This window comes from Planococcus citri, chromosome 2 (genome assembly GCF_950023065.1).
Source record: "Planococcus citri chromosome 2, ihPlaCitr1.1, whole genome shotgun sequence".
In the NCBI taxonomy this organism is placed as follows: Eukaryota; Metazoa; Arthropoda; class Insecta; order Hemiptera; family Pseudococcidae; genus Planococcus; species Planococcus citri.
Window position 1 is genome coordinate 66,689,643 of NC_088678.1, and position 26,578 is coordinate 66,716,220.

A 26,578-nucleotide genomic window follows, 5' to 3' on the forward strand; every position below is an offset into this window, starting at 1 on the left:
TACCTATCATCGATAACTTCATATAATTATATATGAAAAGCAATTTCTACGAATTCTAATCCGCGATACAAAAAAATTTTTGTAACCTTGATCGCGCACATTCGTACGTTATTTGTGACAGAACAGAGTTGCCTGGATGTTGAAAAACAAGTTAACCATTGGAAGTGTCGATATGGCCGGCAGAGAAATGGATTTTACGTCGATCGCGAATATTTAATAACTACTTATGAAAACAAAAAATCATCCAGAAGGTATCGCGAATTCGATGTGAAAAAATATGAAATAGTGTACTCAGCTTCCATTAGATAATTTATAAAAAGTGATTTTATTTCTATGTTGTGTGATCAAATTAAACAGGAACATGTACGTTTATGTTTATTTATTCAACTGGCACATTTACCTCACTAGTAAGTACACGTTTTATTTTATATAGCATTAAAGGGGATATTCCCAATACATGATTGTATCGGTTCGCCTGCAAAACCTCGATGCCAAACAGTTTTAAAAAAATTAGGACTTGCAAAAAATCGAACATTACTTCAAACTGCATTTTTTTGGAAACGATGTCTTTTCATGATGGGAGTTTATTTTTTGTCTTCAAAATTTTAGAATGTGAAATAAGGAATTTTTTTTGGGGATTCTAATTTTGAAAAAAAAGTCGACGGCCCTATGAGTAGAGCAAGGGCGTATTCGGGGGGGGGGGGTGATTTGGGGTATAATCACCCCCCCCCCCTCCCAAGGGCCAAAAAATCCTTAGGTTAATATAATTTCCTGCAATTTCTTATATTGTTTCATGTTTCTAGGGAGATAATTTGCTACAAACTTCAAAATTCATTGAAAATGATGTACTAATTATTTTTGCTTCTTGAATTATGAATTTCCAAAGCTTTTGTTTGCTTTCCTTTTTTGAAATTGAAATTTCTGGAAGCATATTTTTCATTATTATAAGGGAGACAAGGTGCTCCTTTTGCTACAGCTTACTGATCAGTGATCATTATTGGAATTAAATAGGTACTGGGATTTTTCTCCCTCATAACGAAAAATATGTTATCCAACTCAGGAGTAAAAATGATTTTCGACAATTTTGAATTATTTTCTTCGCGACGCTTGGGCAATAAACCTCGAAAATCGTCAAAAATCATTATCGCTCCCTAGTTGAACAAACAACTAATTCAAGTCTGAGGACGTGAGGAATGCCAAGTTAAATCCAGAAAAATCAATTTTACAATCAGAAATGTAGTATTTTTTAGGTACTCTTTGGATTGACAAATTTCCAAAATTTTGCCCTCGCTTCGCTCGTGCTTATCTGAATTTCATTATAAATAGGAATAAACAATTTACTGGATAAATTTCAAAAACCTCACTCTGATCTACACGTTTTTCAAGCTGAAATTCAGCATGAAAATGTCTGAAATGTGCCTACTATTGAAATTTTTATACATATGAGCCCGTTGGGAATTTTGTGATTTTTATCCCCATACTCATGAGTCATTCAACATCCCCCAGGAGGAAATCCTGGATACGGGCTTGGAGTAGAGGTAGGTACCACACCGTGTTGTATTTGGTAAAGTAGACAAAAATAATCACAAAATGATTGCTATCACAACGATTAGGAGCTGAAGAAACATTGCAAATTTGTGGATTACTTTTTTTCTTAAACAATCCTATAAATTAACATAAGACAGTATGTAGATACACAACTGCAAGCAGCAGAAATAAGGGATAATCATCCCCATGGTTTCGGCCGATTAAAAGTTAACCGGTTCAATATATGAAAATTGAACGTGTATTATGTTTATGTAACTGTTACAGTTCTACTTACGTCAGGTGCATCAAATCCAGAAAAAGGAGAGATAGTTGATCACAATCCAGAGTAAGTTCGAGTGGAATTTGAGACAAACATTCCATTTACACTAATGAAGGAATTTTTTGAACTCTCCAACAGTCCAACTAAAAAAATACTACGCAGCTTGGATATTCATCTGGAAACAGCATGCAAAAGAAAAGGAAAATAAATTATTAGTAGGTCAAGTTGCGTGAATTTTTGTGAATCTAAAACTATACACCAATGCGTCAAAAAAAATTAAAATAAATGACAATGTAGGTAAGAGGAAGATTATCAAATCTGACTTCATCTAGATAAAAATGACAAAAGAATGAAGTTTTGGCTCATTTCACCAACCTGGGCGAAGGATATTCCATCATCTTAAACCGTTCTCGAGGATTTTCAAGGATCGTTTAAATGCGTTCAAATTGACTTTTAGAAATTTGTTCAAATAATCATCATCAAAAAGTTTATCGACACTTGAGTAGACATTTAACAGTCAAAATAAAGATCAGAGTTTTTTTTTTTTGCATGCTTCTCCCAGTACTGTATGAAAAGCAAGAGAGTTCGAAAAGTTACCTCGTTAAATATAACTTTTGCCACAAACCCTCATTGGTGGATGATTTTCGTTTGAATTTCAACAGCCAGGATTTCCGTTGCGATGATGGACACTACGTAGCAAGGATATTTGTTTGCGATGGAATACCAGACTGTGATGATAACTCAGATGAAACGCGCGATCAGTGTAGGAATATATCGTTAGTATGGAAATTAATTAGGCTTTATTGAGATAAAAATATTATTGGTGTTGTATGAAGCACATAAAAAATTAGGATCGGATTCAAAAAAGTTCTCCTGGAAAAATTTCATGAGTTTTTGGCAAATCTTCCGGTTTTATGAAATTAGCAGTTACGATAGAGAAATTAATGAAGATAATATACTCCTTGATTTATGAATTTTTGCATTCAATAACTTTGTTGAATCTAGGATTTGAAAAAAATGTACACTTCACATGTATCCGAATTGTTTAATTTAAAACAATGTTTTCAACATTTTTAGATGCAACGATCAAACCTTTCAGTGTGGTTACGGAGCTTGCATTAGTAAGGAATACGTATGCGATGGCCTTAAACAGTGCATCGATGGTTCCGATGAAACACCACACGCATGTAAAACGTCTCTTATTCGCAAATCAAACAGAAGCAAACGAGCAGCTGGGTAAGTATTGAATAAAAGGCTAAACAATGATTTTACTATCCAGGATACATACCTATAGGTATTTCATGATAAGACGATGATTGAAAACTGATCGGAAAACTATATTTCTCACACAGTGGTTCGTGCCCTAAACCTCCACCATCTCTCGATAAAGTTATAACTTTCAATTGTGACAGAACCTCATCAAAATCTTGTGGTACCCGAAACGGGTATGTTCCCGAACTGACTATCGCCACGATCAAGTGTAAGCCGAATTATTATCCAGAAAAAAAACCTTCAAGGTCTTTTTGCCTCGATAATAACTGGGAGCCTCAATTTGACAACTGTTTCAGTAAGTAAATGGCTTTTGACATCTACATAATGCGTAGATGACTCAATTGTAGCCACAGTGTTAATAAAAATAACAATAAAACATCAACCAATGATAGCCTAGTTCCTACTCATAAATGCAAAACACATTGGTTTTGGTCTGAGAACGAAATATTAATTTTTCATTTTACAGAATTCGCATATTTCCTTTAAAATTACTTTTAAATCAATTTTCAAAATTCACATTGTCCAAAAATCACAAAATTTTAAAGGATTCTTCAGGATTCTTATTGCTACCAAATTATACTTAAAATTTTTTAATCAATTTTCGGAATTCACATCGCCTCAGAATGACAAACATTTATCTACATCATTTTTCTGGATTCCCTTTTTGTCTTTAAATTAAATATTAGAAAATTTCAAATCAATTTTTAAATTCACATTGTCCAAAAATTACACAATTTTGAATTAATTTTCAGAATTTTCATTTCCTGCAAATCATGATATTTTAAATCATTTTCAGAACTTGCATACCCACCAAATTATGGCATTTGGGATTAGTTTCAGAAACCTCCATTGTGTTTAAATTACAAAATAATTTTCAGAATTCCATATTACGTCTTCAAAATTACTATGAAATTTCAACTCAATTTTCAGAACTCTTATCGCATCTGGATTACAAATTGTTTTTCAGAGTTCGCATTGTTTTTGAATTACCAGTTTTAAGAATTCCATACCCCTTTTAAACTATCAGATTATAAATAAATGGTCATTAATTCCGCATTGTCTCCAAATTATTTCAGACCAAAACCAATAACGTGCTATGCACATTGCACACTAAAGATCATCGATCGATCTAATTGTAAGTACACCACTCATATACTTTAATAGGAAAATGCGAAAAATTGAATCCGGTGAATGTTGATATGAAATGCAATCGCAATGGTGTGAATATTCCATGTGACGAAAATTCTCTGCTAGCAGGGAGTAAAGTTCGTCCAGTCTGCAAAGAATTGCACAAATACGGCGATTTTGTTCCTGGTTACAGAGAAATTACATGCAAAGGGAATGGAAAATGGGATAAGACATTGTTCTCTTGCATTCCTGGTAAGTAGGTATATGTAGGTGCATAATTAATTCATAATGAACACTGCTTGCTAAAGGTATCGAGAAAATGGCAGAATCGATTCGTTGTGGGAGAAGGGGAGTACGTATGCAGGCCATATTTCAAGGTTCTCATCAATCTCATTCTCATCTGTATAGAATATTTCTGCTACTCCCTTTAGTTAAAAATTGAAAAACCAACTTCAGCAGCTTAAAATTTGGTTCAAATGTCCAAGTGTCATTGTGTTCCTTGACAATGAGCCATAGGTCAATTTAAATTGTAGGGGGGGGGGGGGTGTGAACGTTCCCTTGTTCGCAAAAAACAAAAATTCAAGGTTTCTTCCCAGCCATTGTCATAATGGGAAACTTTTTCACATGGATATTATTTCAAGTAAGAATTTTACTTTTGCAGAATGTGGTCGACCATACACGAACCCCAAGAAATTAATTCAAGGTGGAGTGGATGAAAGTATAAGTGATTCTCCTTGGCACGTTGCAATCTATAATGCAAAGAAAGTTCTAATTTGCGGTGGCACGATCATAAGTCCATACATAGTTTTATCAGGTAAGTGAGTAAGGACGTAAAAAATTCTGCAATATACTCAGAATGTCCACAAACATACTTATGGGTCATTCCATGCCAAATCGGCGGATTTTTGCACGAGGGGTCTTCGATTTTTTTCAAAATCAGATCATTTGTAGAGGTCATCAAACGATGACGAATGGCGCAAACCGGACATTTTTTCGATTTTTTTTGACGGAGCTGTGGCGCTTCAAAATTCTCCAAAATGGCCAAAAATGGAAAATTTCAGTTGCAAATTGCTCCGGTTGTACGTGGTATAAAATTTTCAACTTTTTTTCAAATTGTAGTACATACTTTGAGAGGGTAATCGACGAATGATGACAAAATCACTGTTGCCACTTTCAAAGACCCAAAAAAAATCGATTTAAATACTTATAATTTGAATATAACCACGATGTCCGCCAGTAAAAATTCTGAAAAAATTCTCAGGTTTAGTCCTTTTAATGCAGAATAACATATCAAAAAATTGGAGGGGCCTTTTTTTACATTTTCGAGAAAAAAAAATTACAAGTTTTACAGTTGTTGAAAAAGTGCCACCAGAAGCCTAAAAAATGAAAATTTTTGCATTTTTGAAGTATTTTACCAATTTGTAGACAAATATGTGAAAAAATCCCCCTCCACCCCAATTTGTCAACGAATTGACGAAAAATGCATATATTTCACTCTTAAAATAAAATTATAGCACGAAAAATGACGACATTTTTCGTCAATTTGTTGACAAGTTGGGGGGGAGGGGGATTTTTTTCACATATTTGTCTACAAATTGGTAAAATACTTCAAAAATGCAAAAATTTTCATTTTTTAGGTTTCTGGTGGCACTTTTTCAACAACTGTAAAACTTGTAATTTTTTTTTCTCGAAAATGAAAAAAAGGCCCCTCCAATTTTTTGATATGTTATTCTGCATTAAATGGACTAAAACTGAGAATTTTTTCAGAATTTTTACTGGCGGACATCATCGTGGTTATATTCAAATTATAAGTATTTAAATCGATTTTTTTGGGTCTTTGAAAGTGGCAACACTGATTTTGACATCATTCGTCGATTACCCTCTCAAAGTACTACAATTTGAAAAAAAGTTGAAAATTTTATACCACGTACAACCGGAGCAATTTGCAACTGAAATTTTCCATTTTTGGCCATTTTGGAGAATTTTGAAGCGCCACAGCTCCGTCAAAAAAAATCGAAAAAATGTCCGGTTTGCGCCATTCGTCATCGTTTGATGACCTCTACAAATGATCTGATTTTGAAAAAAATCGAAGACCCCTCGTGCAAAAATCCGCCGATTTGGCATGGAATAACCCTTATAGGGAGCGAAAGCATTCATCTACCTATACTCGCTCATCGAAAAAAAAATCAATTTTAGCATTGAAAATTCCAAAATAAGCAAGGTTCATTCAATTGAGAAATACCTACTTTTCAGCTGCACACTGTTTCGAAGAAGATAACAAACCCACGACAAGCACCGACAACTACGAAGTGGTTGTCAGTAAAGTCAGCCGTAATTATTCCATAACAGATAATCGTAATCAAAAGGTCTTCAAGGTAAGAGATATCCGCAAAACAGATGTTAAGTATAATTATTCCGTCAGGTAAGATAACTACCTAACTTACGTGTATGTTCAAGTAACATTGGACGGTAGCAAATTTGAACACACGAACCGGTACAGATTAATTTCCAAATTGTTCATACATACGCAATAAATATAATTTCAGATAAAAGAAATACGATATGCAGGAAAAGGTTATTTCGGGAACACAAATTACAACACAGCCGATATAGTCGCACTTATTTTGAAAGAAAAACTCGATATAAGTGCGACAGTTTTGCCAGCATGTATCGATTGGACTGGCAGCGGTAGAATAACGTATCCTGAAGAAGATACTCTGGGAAAAGTAATCGTCTATCATTACTCATTAGTTTTACTCTTATAACCAGCAGTTCATTGCTTAATGAAAGATCTCTTCATTTTGAAATTGAATTCAGGTCTCAGGATGGGGTAGGATCGAACACGAAGGAAAGTATAGTGAAAACTTAACGACTGTCAATTTACCCTTCATCAGTCGGCAACGTTGCTATGACATCGTGCCAGATGATTTTAAAGCATTTATAACTTTGGATAAATTCTGCGCTGGCAAAGAAGGTGGTAAGTTTGATTTATGATACTACATACAACAAAAATATGACAAAGACAAACTACACGTCCGACTACATAGAAAATTATCATTTGCAAGGTGCTGGTGTACTGCAGGGAGATAGTGGAGGAGGATTTTTACTTCGAGATGGTCCATTTTACTACCTTCGAGGCATTGTTAGCGTGAAGCGAAGCTCAGAAACTTCTATAGCAGCGTTTACAGATTTGACAGATCATATCGATTGGATTCTACGGATGCGAGATGAAGTTAACAATAATATAATGTCACCTTCGAAAACAAATTCATTGGGTGAGTTGTAATAAATCAGGAAAGTATATGGTGAGGTAGGTATCTACCAACGCACCTATACCTACCTATCAGGTTGGATTGCGAAAAAAAAAATGTCGGAAGAATTTCGACCGAGTACGGAGGAGACCTTCATTTTGAGTTGAAAGTTACTCAGAAAATGTTTAGCTCCGAAAGTGTCCCTGCAGGGATTTTCCGCTCCAACCCCGTCTAACCTGCTCTCAGAAAAATGACCAGGTTCCAAAAGATAGCACTTTAAGCCATTGTCATCAAAATTCGAAACCACTTTTAGAGAGTTCTACTGAGCAGATGAAAATTTTCAAATCGCTTATTTTTGGAAAAGTACGTAAACAAAGATATCATTTCTGAAACTGGAGAAATATTTTGAAATGCAATGAACGATGCTAATTTTTTGGTTATTATTTCGAAAAAACACAATTTTTTCAAAAATTTCTCCTCTTTGATATTTCATATCTCTCCTTCAGGGGCACCTCCGAAGGTAAAATATTTTCTGAGCGACTTTCAACTCAAATTAAGGTCCCCACTGAATTTTGTTAAAAATTCTCCTACATAGTATACCACAGTAATACAATAAACACAGAATTTTTCAAGCGATTAACTACATTTGTCGCTCTAAATATTGACATCGTTACTAGTTCAGTTATTTACGAGTACATATCTTATGTGTACGTCATAATACGAGTATGTTTTAGAAACGTTTGGAGAACGTATTTGCGAGGATTACGATGTCAATAATTGTATGAAGATTGAAGACTGTTCAATGGCTGATCATCTTATTATCACCAGAAGAGCAGTATCTTGTGGTTACGATGCTGATGATACGGAAAAAATATGCTGTTCACTGCCAAACTCTACACAATCGTTTTCATCGTCAGAGGTAAAGCTTTTTGCTCTCAATGATCCCATCATGAGGAACTTCAGTCAGCATAAATGCTGAATTTGCATCTATATCGTGGATTACGATTAACTACAGGGTGTCCAAAAATAGAAAAATTCCCAGCTCGAAAATTGAAACATATGGAATCTCATTTGTTTGCCAAAACGCTGAATTATGCATTCTTATATTGATGGTTTTAAAAATAATCCATTTATGTGAACATGATCATATTCACTGTTCCTATTATTATTTTACTTACTTAGCTTTGTTTGGTACAAAAAATTTTCTGCTCATAGAAATACCCTACTCGTGAAATAAACTGAGTAGGTAACCGACCTAACCGTCGCGTCGGTCGTTTAATTTTGAATAATGCACACTGTTAAGTATTCAGTGGTACCTAGACCTACAGTTGTATTGCTTCTGAAGTCCCACTAGACATACAGTACCTATGTAAAAGGTGTATACCGCATCAACTTAGGTTCCATTTTTAGCAACTTACTAAATAATTGGTGAAATTAAACTAAATGATTTCTGTTTACCCACAGCCAGAAAAGCAGACGGAATCAAATTCTGAAGCTAACGACTCCAAAATTTCACAAGACTCTACATCAGCAAATCAAACAACACGAAAGGTAGCTTTTGCTGTTTTCAAAAAAATTCACAGTCGATTGCAGGTTATGTTTTTTTTTGTTTACAAAGAAAGAGGTGTTAGAGAGCCAGAGAGAGACTTTTTTCATGAATTTTCATACAAAGATATAGGCAAATGAATTCTATTATAAATGCGTTAGTAAATTTTATTATCATTTCCCCAGAGCATTACGAAAGGAATAGCCAGACTCGCAGTTGGTTTTGACTACATATTTTACAAATCGAATCCAAACGAAAATTTTATACTGGCACCACTGAACGTGGCAAGAATAATAGCTGCAATTTGGCTGGGTAGTACGAACAAAACAGCAGTAGAATTGAGTAAATTACAAAATGTATTGCTCAAAGAGAAGACAACGAACTACAGGTGACTATTCCATCAGTCCACGCTGAAATTTTTCTTGATTGGTAAGTATTTCAACTTAACAATGTTGTTGCTACATTCACCCATAGAGTAGAAGAATTTCACCAAGAATTGGCAAACTTATCATACGAAGTGAATACATACATGAAAGACGGAGTTGCCTTATTTATACAAAAAGAAAATCCTATACAGGTAGCATTCATGAATCAAGTCGCACGTTTATACAACGCTGATGTCATAAAATTAGATTTTAAAAAAGGCGGTAAAGAACCAGAAATTGCTGTCAATAAGTGAGTAGTAATTCAGTAATTGAAATTGAATACGATACCTTCGAAAACGCATAGGATAGAGCTTCACTAGTATTTTGTACAATTTCAAGTAGATACATCATTTTTCAGATGGGCGTCCGATTACAGCGCAAATAAAATCAAGGAAATAACACAATTGCCCATCGACCAAATAACTGTGTTTTTAGCAATTGGTGTTTCATATTTCAATGGCGATTGGGAACACCCATTTTTTGTAAAAGAAACCAGACAGTACGCTACTTTAAAAATTCATCTGACAAGGGAACTACTTGAACCGGGAGAAACGAAAATGAACGAATCAAAGCTAGATCGAAAGGGGACCACCTCAGGACCCCAATTCCAAAATTTCAAGTGCTAAAGTTGATTTCTCGATTTTTGGTGAATTTTTGAAAATTGAAAAATCCGAAAAATTATCAATTAATACCTACCAAAAATGAGGAGCACAGGGAAAGAACGATGTAACTGGTATTTTGCAAATTTTACAGGAGAGCGTTTTAAAGATTGAAATGTTTCTCAGTTTGAAAATAATTATTATTTGGCGTGAGTTTTGTTTCAGATATATTCCTAAAGTCTATTAGAACAATTCTGAGCATGAAAATATCATTCACGAGTTATCAGAATACAATGAGAGCATTTTTAAACTAACGCGCAAGCAACGTTTTGCTCCGAAAACCACTTACTTACATCGTTCTTTCCCTGTACGCGACCCACTTACGTCGTTTTTTCCCTGTAAACAGCCAGGTTATGTCGTTCTTTCCCTGTATTTATTTTTTGTGCAATTTTCAAGTCGTTATTCTGAGTGAAATAGAACAAATGTGCATTTTTCATAAACATTGGGTGAAAGTGCTTAGCTCAATGAATAAAATACCACCGAGAAAAAAAAAATAAAAAATTTATGTTATAATTTTTTTTCACCTCAAACTTTCAATTTTTCATCTCTTACAATTTTCTGTTTTTTGAGCAAAATAGTGCCGATAAAAATACTTTCAACATAAACTACGTACACTACATGAAAGAGCATTCCTCAATGAACAAAATTTCACTAAAAAAAAGAAATTGAAAAAAATCAAGTTACATCGTTCTTTCCCTGTGCTCCTCAAATAGAAAATATTGATGAAAAATGGAATTTTCTCAGGAAGTGGCTCAGATGGTGTCCCTAACTCATTTACGACTATCGAAATTAGTAAAACCTCAATTCCAGTCATATTCTGGAGCCTCCAGAGATTTTTTATCATTTCTCCAGAAACTTGAAATTGCTGTGGAACGGCTAAAAATCAACTTTAGCACAAATAACTTTACTTGGGGCCTATGTGGGTTGCCTTTAACCATTTTTTGCGGTTGTCGCGAAAATCGGCGTCTGCCGGTTCAGATGTGTATTTTTGGCCACTGGAATAAAATGACAAAATTTGAAAATGTTAATGGATGCCCCAGAATAGTCGAAATGGAGGTGTTGCCTATTCGGATCGTCGAAAATCGGCCAGAGCTCGATTTCGGATAGATAGCATTGTAAAAGATGGAATATTTAAACATTTTCAAATTTTGTCATTTTTTCCAGCGGCTAAAAATACACATCTGAACCGGCAGACGCCGATTTTCGCGACAACCGCAAAAAATGGTTAAAGGCAACCCACATAGGCCCCAAGTAAAGTTATTTGTGCTAAAGTTGATTTTTAGCCGTTCCACAGCAATTTCAAGTTTCTGGAGAAATGATAAAAAATCTCTGGAGGCTCCAGAATGACTGGAATTGAGGTTTTACTAATTTCGATAGTCGTAAATGAGTTAGGGACACCATCTGAGCCACTTCCCGAGAAAATTCCATTTTTCATCAATATTTTCTATTTTTGGTAGGTAGGTATTACCTAATTGATAATTTTTCGGATTTTTCAATTTTCAAAAATTCACCAAAAATCGAGAAATCAACTTTAGCACTTGAAATTTTGGAATTGGGGTCCTGAGGTGGTCCCCTTTTGATCTAGCTTTGATTCGTTCATTTTCGTTTCTGCCGGTTCAGGTAGTTCCCTTGTGAGTATAAATTCAAGAAATTTCGCAAATAGACTTTCGAAACATGATTCGTACATCTCTATTTCAGGCAATTATTCTTCACGAGAGGGGAAAATGGTGAAAACATTGATTATCGAGTAGATATGATGTTTGGTAGAGCACCGATCCCGTATTATGAAGATGAAGAGGTCGGCTATCGAGCAATCATACTGCCATATAAAAATAAATCAATGCACATGTACGTTATTTTACCGAGACAAAACAAGACGTTGAAAAATCTTACAGAATCGCTAAATCATGGAGATTTTGCAAATATCGCAGAGAAATCCACAATATCCGAAGTTTTTTATGCTATTCCAAAAATGCATCTAGAAATGACGAATGACCTGAAATCAGCATTACGGCAATTGGGAGTTGAAACTTTATTCGATCCAGTAAGAGCCAACTTCAGTAAAATTACTGATAAACAGATACGCGTTTCAGAAATTTTGCAAAACGTTGTAATAGACGTAAATGAGAAGGCTGGTGATACCACAACCAACATAGGAACTACTATTAGTTATATCAACAAAGATAAGTACATCAATTTCACTGTTGACAGACCTTTTACTTTTTTTATTTTCGATGCTAAAGCCAAAGTCATGACATTGTGGGCCAGTATTTATAAACCGACCCCTTATAAATAGTTGCTTTTACCTTCAAAATGTTTGTTCAATACCAAAAATTTAACCATCTTAATTTGAAAAAACTGCTTTTCTTAATCATGCATGAAATTGATGAGAAATGTAATAAACGCTTTGTAAGCTTTTGCATATCTTTTTATTTACTTCAGCATAATGTGTCCGCCGAATCCAAATGAATTTTTTTGCGCAGAGAGAAATAAAATAATCAAACTGTTTATCAAAACTGCATCAAAGGATGAAATTCTCAAAATAGTCTACCGTTCAACAGGTTTGTACCCATTTGGGATTTTCGCCAGATATGTGAAAACTGAAAAAACAGAAACGAAAAAAAAAGTTTTCGACGCAATTGTTCTAAAAAAAAAAGGCAAATCCACGGAGTCCACTAAATCGAAAAAATGAAAAAAGATGACCTTTTGATAACTGTTGGATGACAAATAAATTTCCACTTTTGGACGACCTTTTTCGAAATCACGTAGATTTGAAATTCAACTTTCTTATGGGTATAGTAATTATTAAAGAAGGCAGAACTTGAAATGTTCTCTGTCAAAATAGCCCACCTCCAACACTAAAAAATCTCATAAAAATTTTCAAAATATTTTACAATGCAAGAAGCGACGTGAAGAATGTTTGGTCTCGTGCTTCAACTCCTCTCGCCTTCTGCTCGGCGAGTCAAATCGCACTCGGCCACACACACTTCACTTTCGCTCCATGTATTGTAATATTATACTATTATCATCATTCATCAAAAACTTCATCATACACGTTTTGTATATTGTATGACCAGCAATTTCGACAAATTCTAGTCCGGGTTCCAAAAAAAATTTTGTAACCTTGATAGCGCATATTTGTACGTTATTATTGTGAAGGAACAGAGTTGTCTGGATGTTGAAAAACAAGTTAACCGGTATTGGAAGTGTCCATATGGCCGGCAGAAAAACAGATTTTACGTTTATAGGAAATACCCTATTTAATACATACATACTTATGAAAACAAAAATTAATCCAGACGGTATCGTGAATTCGACGTAAAAAAATAATACATAGGTATTATGAAATAATGTACCTAGCTTCCATTAGATAATTTATAAAAAGTGATTTTTATTTCTCTATTGTGTGATCAAAATATTAAACAGGAACATGTACGTTTATGCTTATTTATTCAACTTGCACATTTACCTCACTAGTAAGTACACGTTTTATTTTATAATAGCATTCAAGGGGATATTCCCAATACAATTGATTGTATCGGTTCGCCTGAAAAACCTCGATGCCGAACAGTTTTTGAAAAGTTAAGACTTCTTACAAAAAATCGAACATTACTTCAAACTGCATTTTTTCGGAAACGATGTTTTTTATGGAAGGAGTTTATTTTTTATGTCTTCTAAAATTTCAGAATGTGAAAATTTTGTTTGGGTTTTCAATTTTGAAAAAAAGAGAACAGACACGAGTTAGAGTGAATAAAGCTCGTGAAAATTTGCCCTTCCCTCAGCGGCCCTGTGGATAGGTATAGGTACCACACCGCGTTATACTTAGTAAAGTAGACAAAAATAATCATAAAATGTTCGCTATCTTGACGATTAGAAGCTACTGAAACATTGCAAACACACTTCAAAAGCGTAAAATGGCATGCATACCTAGTGATATTCCTGATCTTACTTTCCCCAATTTGTGGATGACTTTTTTTCTTAAATAATCCTACGAATTAACATACTCTCTAAATTTGAAACAGTCAATTTCACTGCTTAGCAGTCACGACATTTTGCCTTTTTAAAGCAGTAGTTTTTTTTACTGCAAAACAGTGAAAAATTACTGAATTGGTCAGTAAAAAATCATTTTGACTGACCAATTCAGTAATTTTTCACTGTTTTGCAGTAAAAAAAACTACTGCTTTAAAAAGGCAAAATGTCGTGACTGCTAAGCAGTGAAATTTGACTGCTTTAAATTTAGAGAGTAAGATGGAGGATACACAACTGCAACTAGCTGAAATAAGGGATAATCATCCCCATTGTTTCGGCCATATTGAAGTTAAAGGATTTGATGAAAATTAAACGCGTGTTATGTTTATGTAACTGTTACAGTTCTACTCACGTCAGGTGCATCAAATCCAGAAAAAGGAGAGATAGTTGATCACAATCCAGAGTAGGTTCGAGTGGAATTTGAGACAAACATTCCATTCACACTAATGAAGGAATTTTTTGAACTCTGCGAAAGTCCAACTAAAAATGTACTACGCAGCTTGGATATTTGTCTGGAAACAGCATGCAAAAGAAAAAAAAACAAATTATTAGCAGTTCAAGTTAGGTACATTTTTGTGAATCTAGAACTACACGCTGTTGCGTCAAACAAATAGAGTGGGCAAATAGCGGTTTTAAAAGGGAAAAAATTGGCACATGAATTTTTTCTTCGGGAATGGGTTCAGATGGGCCCTCTGAACTACCAAAAAAAACCAACCCTCTTTCCTACCCTTGGAGCTAATTTTTTTAGGCAGCTAAAAGCGGATCCGATTCACGTTTTTTTTGCGATTTACTCCGCAAATACATGTTTACTATACAAACTTACACAATTGAAAACGCTCCCCTTCAAATTCTCGATAGTTTGATACTACGGTCGATACCCATTACCCATCCCTCAAGGGGGGTTTCTAAAAAAAGAGCTGGAAAAAAAATGTCAGTACAATGAATTAATCAAACTTCAAAGTTACCACTTAATTCATTCTATTTCGCTCAAATTTTTTTGCAAAGTCTATTCATCCAACTACTAATTAAACCACCATTGATTGGTCTTCAATCCTCCCAGCTGATTGGGGGGGGGTGCGGTCAACATTTTAAAAAATCATGGAAATGAAAAATCGAGTGATATATCGAATCGTGAAAAGTAAAGTAATACATATATTGAATAGTAGATATGTTTTCGAGGTCACTGAAAACGAATATGAACCTATTTTTTGGGCCTAACCCCGCAAAGCTCCTGACTGCCCCAAAAAAGGGCCAAAATTTTGAAAAATTGTGAAAAGTCGTGTGATATATTGAATATTATGTTTTCAAGGACACTGAACCCGAATATGAACTTTTTTTACGCTTAAGATTCCGCAAAATCCCCTTACGCCCCCGTAAATAGCATAAATTTTGAAAAGTCGCTGAAAATCGTGTAATATAGGCCTAATTTTAAATATGTAGTAGGTAGTATGTTTTCAAGATAGCTGAACACAAATTTTTTGAATCCGAAGCACAATGGTTCTTTGCCCCAAAAAAATTGACGACAAAACGTGGTGTGATCTTTTTCTCAAAAGATTCACACCATTGTTTTAGAAACAATAGATCATATTCGAACGATATTGTCCATATTTTGAAAACGTAAACAATCGGTAAATTTAGAGCCGTTGTCGCTTCTTATCAGTAAATTTTGGGCCAAATATCCTGAAAAAAGTATTACTTTTCGCTTTTTTTCCCTCGCGGTTAGATAAATTTTAAATTAAAATGCCGAAAAACTGAAGTATTTTTGACCGAGAATTCATTTTTTCTAGTTAGTTTTCTAAAATTTTACATATTTATGGAAAATTCTTTAAAAAGTGCCACTTATACGTGATATTTACTCCAAAATTGAAGAAAAATGTACCTACTGATAAGGACCAAATCCGCCATGTTGTGACGTGAGTCAAATATGGTCTATTCTGAAAATTTCACCTCAAAAACGCTGATTGGAGTTACTTGCGGAGGGAGGAGAGGTATTGCCAAGGTAGGATCGCTATTCAAAACTTTTGAACGCTCATTTCGCAAAGAAAATATTTTACATCTCAAGATTTTTTTAAACGCTCACTCACCTACCAGTTTTTGATTTTTTTTTTTATTAGAAAATAAAATGAAACTAGAATTTTTACTACATATTTTGTCGAATATATGTCATCGAAATAAAAATGAATGCACTACCATCAAAATGATTTCTATTTTTAAATGTTGCCTACGTAATTATTTTTTTATGGAAACATAATTTTCTTAATAAGACTTCATCTCCTTTCCGAAAAATAAAAAATAAAACAAAAACCTTAAAACCTGCTAAAAGGTACTCATCACATCACTTACTAATCAAGAAATCACCTGGGGAAAAACTTCAAATTGGGTAATTAAAATTTCCAAAAATCAATTATTAATCTTTTTTTTGCTGGAAATACTCATAAATTGATGAAATATTTCGAAATAACATCTCGAAAACATACCATTCAATATATCGTTCAACTTTCACAATTTTTCAACATTTTTCTATCACCTTAAACCGTTCTCGAAAAATTTCAAAGATCATTTAAATGGGTTCAAATTGATTTTTAGACATTGTTTAAATAATGAGTATTAAAATGTTAATTCGACACTTGAACAGATCTTCAACACCAAAAAATAAAGATCAAGGAGTTTTTTTTTTTGCATGCTTCCCTCAGAACTTCAAGAAAAGTCAGAGAGTTCGAAAAGTTACCTTATTAAATATAAAATTAGCTACAAACCCTCATTAGTGGATGATTTTAATTTTAATTCTAACAGCCAGGATTTCCGTTGCAATGATGGACACTACGTAGCAAGGATATTTGTTTGCGATGGAATACCAGACTGTGATGATAACTCGGATGAGACGCGCGATCAGTGTAGGAATATATCGTTAGTATGAAAATTAATTAAGCTTTATTGAGATTAAAATATTATTGGTGTTGTATGAAGTACATAAATTATCAGCATCGGATTCAAAAAAATTCTCATGGAAAAATTTTATGAGTTTTTGGCAATTTTTCCGGTTTTTTGAAATTAACAGCAATGATAAAGAAATTAATGAAGATATACTATCCTTGATTTATAAATTTTTGCATTCAATAACTTTAAGGTATTGAATCTAGGATTTGAAAAAAATGTATACTTCACATGTATTCGAATTGTTCAATTTAAAACAATGTTTTCATCATTTTCAGATGCAACGATCAAACCTTTCAGTGTGGTTACGGAGCTTGCATTAGTAAGGAATACGTATGCGATGGCCTTAAACAGTGCATCGATGGTTCCGATGAAACAGCACAAGCATGTAAAACGTCTCTTATTCGCAAATCAAACAGAAACAAACGAGCAGATGGGTAGGTATTGAATAATGCTAAACGATGATTTTACTATCCACACACTAAGGTATTTCATGATAAGACGATGATTGAAAACTGATTTCATTGGAAAACTATATTTCTCACACAGTGATTCGTGCCCTAAACCTCCGCCATCTCTCGATAAAGTTATATCTTTCAATTGTGACAGAACCTCATCAAAATCTTGTGGTACCCGAAACGGGTATGTTCCCGATCTGACTATCGCCACGATCAAGTGTAAGCCGAATTATTATCCAGAAAAAGAATCTTCACCGTCTTTTTGCTACAATAACAAGTGGCAGCCACCATTTGACAGCTGTTTCAGTAAGTAAATAATAAAACCTCAACGAATGATAGCCTATAGTACACACTCGTAAATGCAAAACACATTGGTTTTGGTCTGAGAACGAAATTTTAATTGATCATTCTACAAAATTCACATTTCCTTTAAATTCAAAATTTTAAATCAATTTTGAGAATTAACATTGCCTCCAAATCACCAAATTTTAGAATAATTTATTGTGCACTTTGCCTCTAAATTCTGAATCATTTTCAAATTACATTTTCAGTTTTTCCTTTATCTTCAAGTCATGAAATTGTAAATCAATCTTTAAAATTCTCATTGCCTCCAAAGCACAATATTTTAAATCAATTATCAGAATTCACATTGTCCAAAAATTACAAAATTTTAAAGCGTTCTTCAGAATTCTTATTGCCACCCAATTATTAAATTTTTTATCAATTGCCAAACATTTAAATCGTTTTTCTGGATTCCCATTGTCTTCAAATATTACAAAATTTCAAATGAATTATAAAAATTGTCATTCCCCGCAAATACTTACATAAAGTTTTGACTTAAATCACAGGAATCGCATAAACTCTGAAGTAGAAAATTTTAAATTGATTTTCAGTACTCATATTGCTTCCAAAGTACAACATTTTAAATCATTTTCAGAACTTGCATACCCTCCAAATAATGGCAATATTGCTTCTACACAATTACAAATTAATTTTAAGAATTCCATATTGTCGTAAATTTATATAAATGGAATTTTAGATTAATTTTCAGAACTCTTATAGCTTCTGGATTACAAATTGTTTTTCAGAGGTCTCATTGTTCTTGAATTACCTACCAGTTTTCAAAATTCCACACCACCTTCAGATTATCAGATTATACGTACATAATTAAATTGTCATTAATTCTGCATTGTCTTCAAATTACGAAATTTTCAATAAATATTCGGAATTTGCAAACACTCGGGTAAAATACAAACTTCTTTCAGACCAAGACCAATAATGTGCTACGCACACTAAAGATAATCGATTGATCTATACACCACTAATATACGAGTACTTTTATAGAGAAATGCGAAAAATTGAATCCGGTGAATGTTGATATGAAATGCAATCGCAATGGTGTGAATATTCCATGCGACGAAAATTCTCTACTAGCAGGGAGTAAAGTTCGTCCAGTCTGCAAAGAATTGCACAAATACGGCGATTTTGTTCCTGGTTACAGAGAAATTACATGCAAAGGGAATGGAAAATGGGATAAGACATTGTTCTCTTGCATTCCTGGTAAGTATAGGTGCATTCCGATTTAGCTCAACTAACTTTGACTCATTGAAAGAGCATGTCATGTAGACCTCAAAACGAAATTTTCAACTTCCAAAGTCGATTAACGCCTTCTGAATGAATTTAAAATTGCAGAAAAATAGAATAAGTAGCTGAAGGCTCCAGGTTGTCTAGAAAATGGCATAATCGATTCGTGACGGGAGAAGGGGAGTATACGCATGCAAACCTATTTCAAAAGGTTCTCATCAATCTCATTCTCATCTCTATAGAATATTTCTGCTACTCCCTAAACTTGTTAAAAATTGAAAAACCAACTTCAGCTGCAGCTTAAAATTTGTGTTCCTTGACAATGAGCCATTGGTCAATTGTAGGGGAGGAGAGGGGTGTGAATGTTCCCTTGTTCGCAAAAAAACAAAAACTCGAGGTTTCTTCTCTGCCATTGTCATAATGGGAAACTTTTTCACGTGGATATTATTTCAAGTAAGAATTTTACTTGCAGAATGTGGTCGACCATACACGAACCCCAATAAATTAATTCAAGGCGGAGTGGAAGAAAGTATAAGTGATTCTCCTTGGCACGTTGCAATCTATAATGCAAAGAAAGTTCTAATTTGCGGTGGCACGATCATAAGTCCGTACATAGTTTTATCAGGTAAGTGAGTAGGGACGTAAACAATTCTGCAATATAATTAGAATGTCCACAAACACATATACGAAGCGAAAGCATTCATCTACCATCTACCTTATGTTCTTGCTCATCAAAAAATTCAATTTTTGCATTGAAAATTCCAAAATAAGCAAGGTTGATTCAATTGAGAAATACTTTTCAGCTGCACACTGTTTCGAAGAAGATAACAAACCCACGACAAACACCGCTAACTACGAAGTGGTTGCCAGTAAAGTCAGCCGAAATTATTCCATAACGGATAATCGTAACCAAAAGGTCTTTAAGGTAAGAGATATCTGCAAAACAGATGTTAAGTTTGAACACACGAACCAGTACAGATTTATTTCAAAATTGCTCATACATACGCAATAAATATACTTTCAGATAAAAGAAATACGATTTGCAGGAAAAGGTTATTTCGGGAACACAAATTACAACACAGCCGATATAGTCGCACTTATTTTGAAAGAAAAACTCAATATAAGTGCGACAGTTTTGCCAGCCTGCATCGATTGGACAGGCAGTGGTACAATAACGCATCCTGAAGAAGACACTCTGGGAAAAGTAATCGTTCTATCATTAGTTTTGTTACTGTTACCAGTAGCTCGTTTCTTTATGGAAGATTTCTTTATTTTTAAATTCAGGTCTCAGGATGGGGTAGGATCGAATACGAAGGGAAGTACAGTGAAAACTTAACGACTGTCAATCTACCATTCATTAGTCGGCAACGTTGCTATAACATCGTGCTAGATGATTTTAAACCATTTATAACATTAGATAAATTCTGCGCTGGTAAAGAAGGTCGTAAGTTTGATTTATGATACTACAACAAATACCCATAAAGAAGACAAACTACTCGTTCGACTTCATTGAAAATTATAATTTTCAAGGTGCTGGTGTACTGCAGGGAGATAGTGGAGGAGGTTTTTTACTTCGAGATGGTCCATTTTACTATCTTCGAGGTATTGTTAGCTTGAAGCAAGCCTCAAACTCTTCTGTAGCAGCGTTTACAGATTTGACAGATCATATCGATTGGATTCTAAGGCTGCGAGATGAAGTTAACAATATAATGTCACCTTCAGAAAAAAATCCATTGGGTGAGTTGAAAAAATCAGGAAAATATGTGGTAGGTTAGGTATCTACCAAAGTACCTATACCTATTTGGCTGAATCGCAAAAAAAAAAAAATGTCGGTATGATTTTGAGTTGAAGTTACTCAGAAAATGTCAGTTTAGCTCCGAAAGTGTCCCTGCAGGGATTTTTCGCTCCAACTCCACCCAACCTGCTCTCGGAATAATGGTCCAGTTCCAAACGATAGCACTTTAAATTCTGCATCGGCCTAAGCCATTGCCATCAAAATCCGAGACTACTTTTAGAGAGACTGAGCGGATGAAAATTTTCAAATCGCTTATTTTTGGATAAGTAAACAAAGATATCATTTCTGAAACGGGAGAAATATTTTGAAATGCCATGAACGATGCTAATTTTTTGGTTATTATTCCGAAAAACACTATTTTTTCAAAAATTTCTCCTCTTCAAGATTCCATATCTCTGATATCTCCCCTTCAGGGGCACCTCCGAAGGTAAAATATTTTCTGAGCGACTTAACTCAAATTAAAGGTCTCCACTGAATTTTGTGAATAATTCTTCTACATACCACAGTAATACAATAAACACAGAATTTTTCAAGCGATTAAATACCTACATCTGTCATTTTAAATTGAAATCATTACTAGTTCAGTTATTTACGAGTACATATTATGTATGTACGTCATAATATGTTTTAGAAACGTTTGGAGAACGTATTTGCGAGGATTACGATGTCAATAATTGTATGAAGACTGAAGACTGTTTAATGGCTGATCATCTTATTATCACCAGACGAGCAATATTTTGTGGTTACGATGCTGATGATACGGAAAAAATATGCTGTTCACTGCCAAACTCTACACAATCGTTTTCATCGTCAAAGGTAAAATTTTTTGATATCAATGATCCCATCATGAGGAACCTTTTTGATGTAATTTTCAGTTAGCATATGATGCTGAATTTGCATCTAGATAGGTATATCATGGATTACGATTAACTACTGGTGTCCAAAAATAGACAAAATTCCCAGCTCGAAAATTGAAACATATGGAATCTCATTTATTTGCCAAAACGCTGAATTATGCATTCTTATATTGATCGTTTTAAAAATAATCCATTTATGTGAACATGATCAGATTCACTGTTCCTATTATTAGAGGAGAAGGTACAATTGTGATCTGTCACGAGAAAACCAACCTAGTGTCCAAAACGTAAATTTTACAGGAAGGGCATTTGAAGTTTTGAGTCTATGTATCAGGCGGGTAAAAGGACATTTGCGCACACTTTCCCTTTCGTTTGAAAAGGTATAGGACACTTGCGCACACCTGTCAAATGAGGGACATTTGCGCACACTTAATGAATTTTCGGCAGTGGTTCCCAAACGAAGAAATATTTTATTTAAGCGAGCATTAAAATAAAAAAATAAGTTCATATTCGTACTCAGCGACCTCGAAAACATACCATTCAATATATCACTCGACTTTTCACGACTTTTTGAAATGTTGGCTCCCTTTTTGAGGCACAGAGTGGCTTCGAGGCATTAGAACCAGAAAATAAGTTCATTATCTTATTCAGTGACCTCGAAAACATACTATTCGATATATCGCACGTCCAAATTCGTTTATCAAATGTATGAATTAGTTGTGTGTTACTTGATGAAAAATCAAGCACCCCCCCCCCTCACACCATCCCCGGAGAGGGTTGAAGAATGAAGACCAATCGATGGTGGTTTGATTAGTAGTTGGGTGATTATTTTCGTAAACATTTTGGAAACCCCTGACATAAAATGAACATTGTGCGCAAATGTCCTCTTTTTCTAAAAAATCCATTAATCATTTTTCGTCCTATTGTTATAAAATTGTGCGCAAATGTCCTACAATTTTCTCCTTCAAACAATAGGTGTGCGCAAATGTCCTATAGCCATCAGGCGATCTAAAATTTGTAGGTCCGTGAAACTTGCATCACTTTTGGCCCCCATGAGTGCCAACATTACCCGATATTTTTTTTTTTCAGAATCATCACATTCAAGGTTGCCAAGTCCAATAATCGAAATTTCCCAAAATCGATTTTTTCGATTTTTTTGAATTTTTTGCCAGAAATGTTGCAAAAACTACTCGAGTATGAATTATTAATGAAGAATAAGTTATTATTATTAAATTTATCACGTTTCTTAACAAATTTGTTCAAGGTGAAAAGAGTTGATTTTTCCAGAGTGAACCTTATTCAAATTTCAAAAAAACGGCCTAAATCCTACAAAATATGTGAGCCGATATCCACAAAAATTTGCATGTTGATTCCCCCGGACATACATTTCGAGAAAATGAAAAAAAATTTTTTTTTCATTTTTTTGTAGTTGCTCAATTTTTTTGACCTTAAATTTAGGGTCAAAAGAATCGTTCGCGAACGTTTTTAGCACCGCAGGCAGATTCAGCACCCTGAGTACTACCAATATCCACCATAAAAAATAGCGATTTTTTGGACACTATGTTGGTTTTCTCGTGACAGATCACAATTATGGATCAAGGTACAAATATGGACCCCCATGGTCTAGTGTACAACTACTAGCGCTACGGTCATGCTGAGTACTAAAAATTATACTAGTAGTGTAGTATCGATGATCCAAGTACTTATTTCGGATCCATGCATACTTGGGTTTTTTTTGAGCATTATTTTCTTCCCAATGGAAAATTTTACAAGTTTTTCATTCGGTAATTCATCAACTTCAAATAAAGTTTGGAAAAAAAATTATTACCGAAGTAAGTAGCTTACAATGAATTGAATACTTTCATAATATACTTTCATATTTGTCTTTACTTCAACTGAATTTCATAATTTCTTTCATTTTTCATAAACTGAGCAGATTTTTTGCATGGGTATAAATATGGACCCCTAAATTGTTTTACCTAATTTTGATTCAATATTTCTTAGAATGTCGAGAAAAGTGTTATTAACAAAGAAGACAAGTCCGAAGTGTCAAAAATGAGACCATGATTTTTTCATTTTTCATCAACTTGGCCAATTCTTTGCATGGGTATAAATATGGACCCCTAAATTTTTTTTCCATCTAATTTTGATTCAATGGTTTTTAGAATACCGAGAAAAGAAGACAAGTCCAAAGCATCAAAAAACATCTTTAAATAAATTTTTGTATAATTTTCTGAAATTTTTATTCATTTTTTGAGGGGATCCATATTTGTACCCGAGTCCATATTTGTACCACTTTGTGTCACTTTTCTAAATTTCAAATTTCTCCGTGAGTTTTCAACAAAAAATTTTTTTTGCACAATATACTAGTCTTTGGCCTTTTGAATGGTATATTCGAAAAAAAATTGATAATTTTTTCCACCCTTTAAAACCAAAAAGCTAGAGGGGGGATCCATATTTGTACCTTCTCCTCTATTATGCTTGGTACAAAAAATTTTCTGCTCATAGGAATACCCTACTCGTGAAATAAACTGAGTAGGTAGGTACCTACCTACCGTCGTTTAATTTTGAATAATGCAAACTGTTAAGTATAATTCAGTGGTACCGAGACCTATAGTGTTGTACTGCTTTTGGAGTTCCACTAGATACACACTACACAGTATGTAAAAGGTGTAGGTATACCGCATCAACTTACTAATTTGCTGAAATTAAACTGAGCGATTTCCATTTACCTACAGCCAGGAAACCAGACGGAATTAAATAACGACTCCAAAAGTTCACGAAACTCTACATCAGCAAATGAAACCACACAACAGGTAGCTTTTACTGTTTTCAAAAAAATTCATAGTCGATTGCAGGCAATGTTTTTTCTTTTAGTTTACTAAGAAAGAGGTGTTAGAGAGCCAGAGAGAGATTTTTTTAGATAAATTTTCATACAAAGATATGTATATGCAAATTGTATTCTATTATGTAGGTATTATTAATGCGGTAGTAAATTTTATTATCATTTCCCCAGCGTCTTACGAAAGGAATAACCAGACTCGCAAGTGGTTTTGACGAAGTGCTTTCCAAACGGAGTCCAAACGAAAATGTTATATGTAGTAGCACCACTGAACCTGTTAAGAATATTAGATGCAATTTTACTGGGTTGTATGAACGAAACAGAAACAGAATTGAGTATACTAATTAGACTCACCATCGCGAAGAAAATGAAGTAAGGGTGACTATTCCATCAGTCCACGCTAAAATTTTTCTTGATTGGTATTTCAACTTAACAATGTTGTTGCTACATTCACCCATAGGCCAGAAGAACTTCGCCAAGAATTGGCATCCTTATCATGCGAAGTGAATACAGACGTGAAAGACGAAGTTGCCTTATTTATACAGAAAGAATATCCAATTAAGGCAGGATTCATGAACCAAGTCGCACGTTTATGCAACGCTAATGTCAAAGGATTAGATTTTAAAAAAAGTGATAAAGAACCAGAAATCGTTGTCAATAAGTGAGTACTTATAGTAATCAGTACATAAGTACTTGAAATTGAATACGATATCTTCGAAAACGCATAGGATAGAGCTTCACTAGTGTTTTGTACAATTTCAAGTACCTAGGTAGATACATACATTATTTTTCAGATGGGCATCCGATCACAGCGCAAATAAAATCAAGGAAATAACACAATTGCCCATCGACCAAACAACTGTGTTTTTAGCAATTGGTGTTTCATATTTCAATGGCGATTGGGAACACCCATTTTTTGTTAAGGAAACCAGACGGTACGCTACTTTAAAAATTCATCTAAGTACTCTCTAAATTTGAAACAGTCAATTTCACTGCTTAGCAGTCACGACATTTTGCCTTTTTAAAGCAGTAGTTTTTTTTTACTGCAAAACAGTGAAAAATTACTGAATTGGTCAGTCAAAATGATTTTTTACTGACCAATTCAGTAATTTTTCACTGTTTTGCAGTAAAAAAAACTACTGCTTTAAAAAGGCAAAATGTCGTGACTGCTAAGCAGTGAAATTGACTGTTTCAAATTTAGAGAGTATAAATTCAAAAAATTTCGCAAATAGACTTTCGAAACATGATTCGTACATCTGTATTTCAGGCAATTATTCTTCACGAGAGGGAAAAATGGAGGAAACATTGATTTTCGAGTAGATATGATGTTTGGTCGAGCACCGATCCCGTATTATGAAGATGAACAGGTCGGCTATCGAGCGATCATACTGCCATATAAAAATAATTCTATGCACATGTACGTTATTTTACCGGGAAAAAACAAGACGTTGAAAAATCTTACAGAATCGCTAAAACATAAAGATTTTGCAAATATCGCAGAGAAATCCGCAATATCTGAAGTTTTTTATGCTATACCAAAAATGCATCTAGAAAATACGTATAGCGTGAAATCAGCTATACAGTCACGGACTGTTAGAACTTTATTCGATCCAGTAAGTGCCAACTTAAGTAAAATTACCGATAAACAGATACACGTCTCAGAAATTTTGCAAAAAGTTGTAATAGACGTAAATGAGAAGGCTGGTGATACCACAACCAACATAGGTACTACTACTAGTCATATCAACAATGATAAATACATCTATTTCACCGTTAACAGACCTTTTGCTTTTTTTATTTTCGATGCTAAAGCTAAAGTCATGACATTGTGGGCCAGTATTTATAAACCGACCGGTTATAAATAATTTTTACAATTTAACCATTTTAATATGAAACTAAGTAGGTACTGTTTCTTTACTCAAATATGCGATTGATGAGAAATGTAATAAAAAAGTTTTTTTTCTTCAGATTTTACATACCTGTTTAATAAT

General features: G+C 34.1%; 3 protein-coding genes across 3 annotated transcripts; all 3 read left to right on the forward strand.

Moving 5' to 3' along the window:
- Positions 1-191: 191 nt before the first annotated feature.
- Positions 192-12,506, forward strand: LOC135837229 (uncharacterized). Its single transcript, XM_065352437.1, has 17 exons — positions 192-407; positions 1,813-1,873; positions 2,470-2,583; positions 2,885-3,043; positions 3,160-3,374; positions 4,244-4,459; positions 4,869-5,021; positions 6,461-6,582; positions 6,754-6,933; positions 7,025-7,184; positions 7,273-7,482; positions 8,193-8,377; positions 8,923-9,009; positions 9,190-9,392; positions 9,479-9,679; positions 9,788-9,928; positions 11,787-12,506. The coding sequence occupies exons 1-17, from the start codon at positions 362-364 to the stop codon at positions 12,382-12,384; spliced, it is 3,051 nt and encodes a 1,016-aa protein (XP_065208509.1). The 5' UTR covers positions 192-361; the 3' UTR covers positions 12,385-12,506.
- An 866-nt stretch (positions 12,507-13,372) lies between these two features.
- Positions 13,373-25,183, forward strand: LOC135837233 (modular serine protease-like). The gene is made up of 15 exons (XM_065352440.1): positions 13,373-13,564; positions 14,460-14,520; positions 16,911-17,024; positions 17,330-17,488; positions 17,601-17,815; positions 18,854-19,069; positions 19,566-19,718; positions 19,897-20,018; positions 20,118-20,297; positions 20,378-20,537; positions 20,624-20,830; positions 21,520-21,704; positions 24,484-24,561; positions 24,762-24,959; positions 25,048-25,183. The coding sequence occupies exons 1-14, from the start codon at positions 13,519-13,521 to the stop codon at positions 24,933-24,935; spliced, it is 2,070 nt and encodes a 689-aa protein (XP_065208512.1). The 5' UTR covers positions 13,373-13,518; the 3' UTR covers positions 24,936-24,959; positions 25,048-25,183.
- Positions 24,955-26,452, forward strand: LOC135834131 (serpin B11-like). The gene is made up of 3 exons (XM_065347968.1): positions 24,955-24,959; positions 25,048-25,248; positions 25,855-26,452. The coding sequence occupies exons 1-3, from the start codon at positions 24,955-24,957 to the stop codon at positions 26,450-26,452; spliced, it is 804 nt and encodes a 267-aa protein (XP_065204040.1).
- Positions 26,453-26,578: the final 126 nt, after the last annotated feature.